This window comes from Asparagus officinalis, chromosome 2 (genome assembly GCF_001876935.1).
Source record: "Asparagus officinalis chromosome 2, Aspof.V1, whole genome shotgun sequence".
Lineage (NCBI taxonomy): Eukaryota > Viridiplantae > Streptophyta > Magnoliopsida > Asparagales > Asparagaceae > Asparagus > Asparagus officinalis.
The window spans coordinates 3,414,636-3,424,458 of NC_033795.1; the positions used below are offsets into that span (position 1 = coordinate 3,414,636).

The following is a 9,823-nucleotide window of genomic DNA, read 5'->3' on the forward strand; positions in this document are numbered from 1 at the left end:
TTTATTAATATTTTTCCTAATTTCTAGAATTTTCTGAGTTTTCAAAAATAAATAAATAATAAAATATATAGTCTTGTATTTATTAATTCTGCTAAATATTAATTTATGGTTTAATGATTTATATATATAATCTTTGGTAGTATTATTAGGTCCTTGTTATTATTAATGTAAACCTGAGCTTAGTATATTAGTACATATGTAATATAAAATATTTAGCTGTTAATTATTTATTAATGTTATTATATGGTTAATTATTATTATAATGATTTTTAAAATATTATGAATAAATAAATAAATATATTCACATAATCTTTTTCCCTTAATTTTATCTCATTTGAATTCTTTCCATAACTCCTCCCCAATCAATCCCCTAAATCACTCTCCAATCACCATAATCACATTCCATTTTTTATCACGTAATTCTCTCTCTCTCTCTCTCCAATCTATTTTTAAATCTTTTCTCTCTCTCCATTAATTCCTCAACTCCAGCTCATTCCTTTTTAATTTTTCTCTTCATTTCAAAACGTACCCTCTCTCTCTCATCAGTCCACCTCACCCCAAGAAAACCCTCTCTTCTTTTCTTCTTCCTCCCAGCACCGAACCCAACCCTCACCGCGCCGCCTGCACCCCTGACCGCCTCCGCTCCGAACCCACCGCAAAGCCCCGCCTGCTTCATCTCTCCGCTTCCTTCTCCTTTTTCCTCCAGCCAAAGCTCGCCGCCATCACCTCTCTCACCGTCGTTCCCCTTCTCACCCTCGCTCGAACTCCGCCAATTCCCACCGCCTGACCTCCCCCTCCGGCTTCCTCTCTCACCGCGCGGACGCCGCCAGCCTTGGCTTCACCACCGCTGACCAGCTCGAGCCTCCCCGCCGCCTCCTGCTTCCTCGCCCGACCCCAGTGACCTGACCGCTGCTCCTGCTGTTTCCGCCAGTCAACCCGAACCCTGACCCTCAGCCATCGCGCCCAGCGACCCCGATAGCCGTCCCCTCCCTACCTCCGAGCTCCTCTCTCAACCGCACAACCAAGCCCCGGTCCCTTCGCGCGGCGCCGCTCAGCCTCGACCGCTACCGCCTCCCTTGCACCACCTACAGACCTCCACAAACCGCCTCAGCGCGCTCCTCCACCTATAATATAATATTTTAAATACTAGAAAAATTTATTTAAATACGTATCAAAATTTACGGTTGTTACAACTTCGCGTTTCAAGAGTAGCTCTACTCCTATTGTCTCGTTCCACTTTGGCCAATCATCTCTGCGTTTACATTCCGCTAGAGACCGTGGTTCGATGCCATCGTCGTATTCAGTGACGTGAACGGCAATATCGAACGTAAAGTCGTCGTCGACGACTGTGCTTTTTCTGTCCAGTACCTCCTCAGTACGTATAAAATTTAATGATGTTTCTCCTATTTGTTCCTCTTCAGGGGAATCTAGGAGGGGAGAGGAAGCTGGTCTGAGCTCAGTATCCTGTGTTGGGTTCATCTTTATTTCTCCAGGATTTTTTCTTTTACGAGGGACTTTGTCCTTCGAACCTGGTGGGCGTCCTCTTTTCAATTGAGGTACAGCTGTTTCTGCTGCCGGCGGATTGCATCCATCTTTGGGGATGTCAATCCTAGCTGGCGTGTTGACAGCAGGGACGTGTGATCTGACAATCTTCTGGTTATCAGTGAATTTATCCGGAAATAAATATACTGTATTCTGAAGATGAAGAATCTTCAGAATCTCATCTTCACATTGACTAGTACGCGGATCATAATGAGAAAAAGTCTTGGTGTTCCAAGAAATGGTCTTAGAAGCGTCAGGCTTCCTGGACTGTGTGCCAAGTTTAGGAAATGAATCCTCAACAAATTCACAATCATCAAGACGTGCTTTAAATGCGTCACCCGTCTGGGGTTCTAGGTATCTTATTATAGAGGGCGAATCAAACCCTATATAGATACCCAAACGACGCTGTGGACCCATTTTGGTCCTTTGTGGAGGAGCAATTGGGACGTAAACTGCACAACCAAACACTCTCAAATGTGAGATATTCGGAGGTGCACCATAAGCAACCTACATTGGTGACAAAATATGGCCACCAGAGGGTCGTATTCTGATAAGCGATGCGGCATGCAATATGGCATGACCCCAAGCCTCAACAAGCAACTGTGATTGCATCAACAATGGACGAGCAATCCATTGCAATCTTTTAATTAGAGATTCTGCTAACCCGTTCTGGGTGTGAACATGTGCTACAAGATGTTCAACTTCGATGCCAGTTGCTAGGCAATAGTCTTGAAAGACTTGTGAAGTGAATTCTCCCGCATTATCAAGACGTAATTTCTTGATTTGATTATCAGGGAAATAAGCCCGCAACTTAATAATTTGTGCCAATAGCTTTGAAAAAGCTAAGTAGCGGGTCGACAAAAGGCACACATAAGACCACTTGGTTGATGCATCTATAAGTACCATAAAGTACCTAAATGGTCCACTTGCGGGGTGAATAGGCCCACAAATATCGCCATGTATTCTCTCCAAGAAGCTAGGAGACTCTAATCCCACTTTCAGAAGGGAAGGTCTCGTGATCAGTTTACCTTGGAAACAAGATAGACATGAGTAATCACCCTTCTGAAGAATCTTCAGGTTCTTCAGGTTGTGTCCACTTGATTGGCTCATGATGCGGTGCATCATTGCTGATCCTGGGTGACCCAGTCTGTTATGCCAAAGTTTAAATTTCGGCAAAGAATGGCACTTCTGGTGCACAATCATGTTAGCTTCTACTGGTTGAATATATGTATGATAGAGACCCGACGGGAGTCCCTTGAATCGTTCTAAGATAGTTTTTGAACCATCTTTTTGACGAGTTACATACAAATACTCATCCTCATTTATATCATTGGTTTCTAAGTGATATCCGTTTAAACGAATATCCTTGAAACTTATGAGGTTTCTATTAGATTTCGGAGAGAATAATGCATCTTTTATTATTAGTCTCGTTTTATTTGGGAGCAATATCATTGCTTCACCAAATCCTTCTATTATGTTAGATAGTCCCGAAATCGTAATTACGGTATCGTCATAATCATATAAGCTTTTGAAATAGCTTCTTTCGTGAAGGATTGTGTGCGTCGAGGCACTATCCACAAGGCACTCACACTTCATCTATAACATGAATGCAATATTTTAATCTAAAGAAAATAACTATCTTTATTGAAAAGTAAAGTGCATTACATGGAAAGTAAAGAACTAAAGATGAAAGTACTATTAGAATTTAAATGCATATAAAGATAACATGGATCTAGTCGAGAAGATCATCCATTTCGAAGTCATCAGCAGTGAACTGAGTAGACGGCTGCTTTTCCACCAGATTTGTTTCAACAGGAGACTTCAGGCTCGCTAGATACAGATCTTGGAGGTGTCGCGGAGTGCGACAGTTTCTGGACCAATGTCCAGTTATGCCACATCTGTGGCATTTGTCCTCCCAAGTGTTCTTGGGAATGGACGACAGCTCAGTGGTCTTCTTCTTCCACTTCTTCTTTCCCTCACTATTGCTGCTCTGGGGCGGGTTGTTTTTCTGGGGTGGACATCTGGCCTGCCACTTAGGGGCTTTCCCCTTGTTGAATTTACCCTTATGCTTTTTCTTCTGCTTCTGGGAAGAAAACATGTGAGCTTCGGGTAGAGGAGCTGAGCCTGCAGGGCGTAGGTTATGAGTGGCCAAAAGCAATTCTCTGTTTTGCTCTGCCATTAGTGCAATTCAGAATACTTTTTGAACTTTCGTTCGCGGTACTGTTGCATGAGGATTGCATCCTACTCGTGGAAGGATGTGTAAGTCTTCTCCAACATACGTTCCTCCGAAACTTCTTCACCACACAACTTCAGGCGTGAGGTGATATTATGAAGTGCTGAGTTGTACTCAGCTACGGACTTAAAGTCCTGAAGTCGGAGGTTTTCCCACTCATAACATGCACGTGGGAGGATCACATCTTTCTGATGTTTGTATCGGTCCTCAAGTGCAGGCCACAATTCCTTTGGGTCCTCTACAGTCAGGTATTCGGCCTTCAGGGTCCGATCAATATGTCTCCGTATGTAGATAATGGCTTTCGCCTTATCTATATCAGAGATGATCACTGTAGTAGCAACCTCAGCATTATTTACAGCATTACCCGTACCAGTGGCCGGAGCCGGTGAAGCAGGAGTTGAAATTGTGGCTAATAAGCCCTGGGCACGTAAGTGGAACTTCAGGTCCACATGCCAACTCAAATAATTCTTGCCAGCAGCGTCAAGGACTTCGAAATCAACGCTCGCTATTTTAGCCATTTTATCTATGCATTTGAAAGACATGAATTAATAATAAGGAATTAAAAATCCATGCAATAAACATGTTGTGTGGATCAGCCCGTCACCAAAAAATAAAAAGTGTCCAAAGTCAGATTATACAGTCCAAAGATAACAAAAAACATAAAATTAAAATACAATTTGGAAAACCCTTGGGGGTCCCTGCGTTTTGCAAAAATGCCTTCGTCTTCAATGGAATACACCGGTCTTTGACTTTTTACAATTATATCCTCACTACAGTTTCTCTCTCAAAAGGAAAAGAAAATTCAAGGAATTTAAATTTGGTGACAAAACAGGCTGATCCAAAAACCACAACATTATTTATTTAAACATCCACACAATTTAATAATAATATATGCAACAGGCATAACAAATTTGGACAGTAATCAAATATTTTCTACTCTCTGATACCATTGACATACACTATAGTTAATGTATACTTGCAGACATACCTGCGAGACCATGTTATAAGAATGTGTGCTCGAGAATATCAGGGAGTAGAAAATGCAGGTTTTGTACCTATCGCTTTATGTTCTATTTTATTACCACATATTCTTCTTGCTCTGGGAAGGCATTTTTCCACTGTCATGAGCGATGAAGAGTATAGACAAACTATATATAGAAATGACTAATTACTAATATTATAATATCATTCAGTTTAGTGGTTGCAGTAACATCTAGTCATTTTATATGCACATACATATCAAATTGTATGACTAATACGTAGCTTTTCCCTTTCCAACTAATTGTCAGTTTGTTCATATTCATCAGATGATGTCTATATTGAACAATTTACTGTGGGAAAAAAATATGACAGAAGATAAAACTGGACACAAAATACAACTGATAATCATAGCGAATCCAGCAAAATAAGTTGCTAACATGATTTTTTTTTGTTAATTTTCCAGCTGCCATATATTATTCTACGGATTATAGTAATTACCTCTAGATCAAAGATCTAGGGACGATCGATACTAAAGATCCGTAGAACGCTGCCTCCTTGCGATGATCCGTCGAACGCTCCCGCTGCAACGAACCAGATCTCAATGCGCAAAAGAGGAAGGAAATATTATTATTTTTTTATGGCTCAGGGATTCAAGAACACTTCGTGCTGATAACGTGTTTGAAACCCATACCTAGGCCAAAGGCCTATGATATATATTTATACTAGTCAATGTGAATAGGTTGAGTACCCAAGAGTCACCCCCACTTAGTGGGGTGTTACACCACCATAATGGGGTGTGAATGGAGGGATAATGAGGGGGAGGCCAAAGGCCTCCCTCATCTCATAATAATTATAGCATTTTTGAGAGACAAATAAATGAAAGACAGTTTACGAAGGATACACATGTAAACGGTTTTTTTTTTAGATATTAGTCCCCTAAATCTTTCCTTTAAAAAAAACGAGTCCTCCAAAAATTCATATTTTGAAATTAGTCCCTTTCAAATCTTTTTATGTGTTTAATTTGAAATTATTCCCCCGGTTATATTTACCGTCTAAATCGTTAACCATGATTGGGTTAGTGATTTGGTCAGGGACGATGAGTAATCATCAAATAATCCTCATGAAATAAATATTCTCACCAGCTCAAGTGTCCCTTTTGATCCCTCTTGATCATTAATTTCTAGCTTCAACTTTCTAAGATGTTATATATGATGGAATATTTCCACAATTTCAATCATTTGCTAGCTAGTGGGGCTAACTTGAAATCGGGTTAAGGGTTTAGGGGACTAACTTCAAAATATGAAAGATTCGGTGTGCTAACGTGGAAACATCAAAGGAACGACCCTGTGTTAAAATATAGAAACCACCAACTGATCATATTAATTGAATAATAAGCAATAACAATATGTAAAAGTCCAATTATTATTATTATTATTATTATTATTATTATTATTATTTTGGCCTTTTCCTAGCTAAAGAAAAGAACCCTCAAAGATGCGGCCATGAAAAGGACCATTATGTAATCAATCTCGTGAACAAAAAGGGTACGTACTGGATTAGTGGTGAGGGTCAGATCAGTCCTTTTTTACTTCCCCCGACCAGCGATCATTGGGCGGTAATTAATATTCTAAATGGCCCGGGTCGGGTCGTGAATCGTCCCATACATAACCCAACAAGAAAATTTAGGCGCGCGAGCGGATCACGTGCCGAACGTCGGCCACAATCTTGGGTAAAAGGGCTCTGAGCTTTAAATATTGGAGGAAAGCCCTGTAAACTTCGCGGAGGTTCACAAAACTGCCCTGAAATACCATTTTTAATAATAATAATCTCTTTGTGCCGGTATGACCATAAAACAAAACTTTGCCCCTAATATTTTTTCTCATTTCCTTCTAGCTATACCCTATTAATTTTATGACAAAATCTAGCTAGATGACGGAATTTTTTGAAAGTTTTCATGGAAGTTCATGAGACTCACCAAGACTTAGGGCGTTTTTTTAGAAGGTTAAGACCATCTCCAACCCATTGCACCAAAATGATGCAAATTTTGCATCAAAATAGTGCAAAAATCACATCAAACAGTAATACATCTCCAACCCATTGCAACATTTTTTGCACCAAAAAAGAATATTCTCAGTATATTCTCACTTTATTCCCTTTTATCTATTTTTATATTAATTGAGAGGTAAAAACAAATATTTAAAAAATTTTAAAAAAAGTGAACAGTAATGGGGCGGATGAACAGTGCGACGCCATATTTGGTGCAGCACTGTTCATTTGCACCAAAATGGAGCAGAAAATAGGGCTGGATTGGAGAAGGAACAGTGCAACAAAAAGCACTGTTTGCACCAAAATGGGGCTGGGTTGGAGATGCCCTAAGTATCATTTAATACCTTAAGTACCGTTTGGCAAATGATTAAGTGAGGGGTTAAGGAGACTTAACTCCTTTTTAACCCGCCAAACACAAAAAATCTATACAATGGTTAAAGTGAGTTAACCCTCCATAATTTGTCAAAACATAAAAAATAGTGAAGAGTTAAGCTAACCCATCTACAGGGATTAAAATGAGTTATCCCCTCAAAATGAGGGGTTTACCAATACTCCTATTTAGGAGGATTGAGTTAAACCTTCTAATTATAAAGAAAATAGTCAAAATTATTGTTATTCCCAAACACTAAAACTTATCATAATGGCTAAAATAAAACTTATTTAATGGATTAATAATTTAGTCCTTTAGATTAACTAATGGGCTAAGTACATTAATCCTTTTTGAACCTCTCTTCCTTAACCCTTTGCCAAACGGGGCCTCATATTTGACACATGTCTGCACTTATACACTCTGAGTATCTTTAACATTTAATTATCCCAATGTTCTTTAATCTAGCAATTTACTCCCTTCATTTATTAGTTAAAAAATGGAATATTCCACAAAAATTTTTCATATAACTTAAATGATAACAAATTATAAATTATATCCTTATAGTGTAGGCATATAAAATTGCTTATAGGTCCCTTAGCATAGCTCGGCACAAACCGACGAACCAACGAGGCGACGGGGTTGACGAATTGCACGCAAGCAACGGAATACATCCATTCGAGCGTGGAATCAAGCCAACGGTTCGGGGAATCAACGAGTCATTCAAACAAGAGCGGACTCGGACGAATCACGATCGAATCAAGATCGGTTTCGGACTCGAACTCAGAAATGGATTTACTGCCAAATCAGGTCAACGATTCAAGTCCGAATAAATCAACCACAGAACCGAATCACGGACTGAACTAAAAACGGGAAAAGACAGAAAACCCAACACCTAGGGGACTCGGCCAAGAGCCGAGCCACCCATGGGTGGCCGCCCAGATCTGTGCGCGGGCACAGATCTGAGAGCCTATAAATAGGCCATTGAGTGTTCATTTGTAAGTTTTAGATTTTTTGGAGGCAAAGCCCTGCTGGATTGAAGACTCAGATCTAAAAAAGATTCAAACTTTAGGACTTCGAGAACTTGCTCATCCAGATCTGGTGCTCGGCAATCGTCAACGCCAAATAAGGCAAGAGTTCGAGAGGATCGGATCTCAGATCTACGCAGGCACACTCCGGATCAAAGCTTGGCCTTTGATCCCGAGAATTAAAGGCTACTATTTCCTTGGCGAAATAGTACCCTCGGCTATTATTTCCTTGGCGAAATAACACCCGTCGTACTGCGTAGATCCGACCGGATCTAGATCGCGCGGTGGTCCACGGATAAACCCCGTCGCAGGCGAAGAACCCACAAAGCGAGTGACCGCAAAACAGGAGCTCGCGATTTGTTCGACAAACAAGGATAAAAAGTTATAATTTTTCTTTATTTTTCTTTGATTTTCATTGTAACCGGATCTTATAAAAAGACCGGATCTTTGTAACTCAAAAAGTTGTTATTTAAAGATAGCAATGGAATCAATAATGAAGAAAGACACGATTTTTCCCGCGAACATATAGTTGATTAAATCAGCTAAAAGCGGGAGTAAAAATTAACTTCGAGCAAATTTAATCGATAGTACTTATGGCTAAAGATGAGTTTTTACTTGAAACTACAAACTTTAATGGTACGATATGACCGACATCTATCGTGTGCAAATCATACCATAATTTTTAGGGTAATATTTCACAAGTCAATCGTAATATTCCAACGTTTAACTAGCAAAAGGCAATAACATGCTACTTACTTTTTAAAACAACAGGCTATTTAAACGGGAAAAAAAATTACTTCCTGTTTGGCAAAGGGTTAATGAAGAGGGGTTAAAGAGAAGGATTAATGTACTTAGCCCATTTGATAATCCGAAGGACTAAATTATTAACCCGTTAAATAAGTTTTATTTTAGCCCTTACGAACAGTTTTAGTGTTTGGGAATAACAATGATTTTGACTATTTTCTTTATAATTAGAAGAGTTAACTCTTATTCCATCTAAATAGGAGTATTAGTAAACCCCTCGTTTTGAGGGGTTAACTCATTTTAACCCCTGTAGAGGGGTTAACTTAACCCTTCTATATTTTTTATGTTTGGCAAATTATGAAGGGTTAACTCACTTTAACCCTTATATAGATTTGTTGTGTTTGACAGGTTAAGAAGGGGTTAAGTCACCTTAACCCCTCACTTAACCCTTTGCCAAACGGTACCTTAGGGTATATATAAGTGCCAATGCATGTAAACTATAAGGCATTTAAGTGCTATTTAGCTTTTTTTTTTTATTTCTGATTTTTAAAGATCATAATTAATAGTTGCAAAGTTCGGGGGGTTTAGTGAGATTTAGTCGCTCCCATTTACCGACAGCGAAATGTATCCGCAGAGGAGTCCCCTGTCTACATCCGCGACTGCGGTTGGAAGCGTCTCTCGGCGATGGACGGTCAAGATCTCATCCCTGTTAACGGCATTTGTCCGTACGGTTTGGCGGGAAATTAAGGACGTCGGCGCACTGGGAGCCGCTTGTTTTATTCGTTCGTTCTGGATTCTTTTAATTCGGGGGATGAACATGAGGTACAGCTGTCGCTGTCGTGGGCCAGGAACGGAGGGGCCAACGGATAACTGCCACGTGGC

At 39.9% G+C, this 9,823-nt stretch overlaps 1 protein-coding gene across 1 annotated transcript; it reads right to left on the reverse strand.

Annotated features, from left to right (window-relative positions):
- LOC109829679 lies at nt 3,275-4,293 on the reverse strand. Its single transcript, XM_020396723.1, has 2 exons — nt 3,822-4,293; nt 3,275-3,714 (listed from the first exon to the last, which is right to left on the reverse strand). The coding sequence occupies exons 1-2, from the start codon at nt 4,291-4,293 to the stop codon at nt 3,275-3,277; spliced, it is 912 nt and encodes a 303-aa protein (XP_020252312.1).

Bases quoted from the DNA above. Each gene is read 5' to 3' on its own strand.
- LOC109829679 (XM_020396723.1), bottom strand. From the start codon at position 4,293: ATGGCTAAAATAGCGAGCGTTGATTTCGAAGTCCTTGACGCTGCTGGC. The intron at 3,715-3,821 runs GTATGTTGGAGA...CACTAATGGCAG, and splicing joins TGAAGAAGTTTCGGAGGAAC to AGCAAAACAGAGAATTGCTT.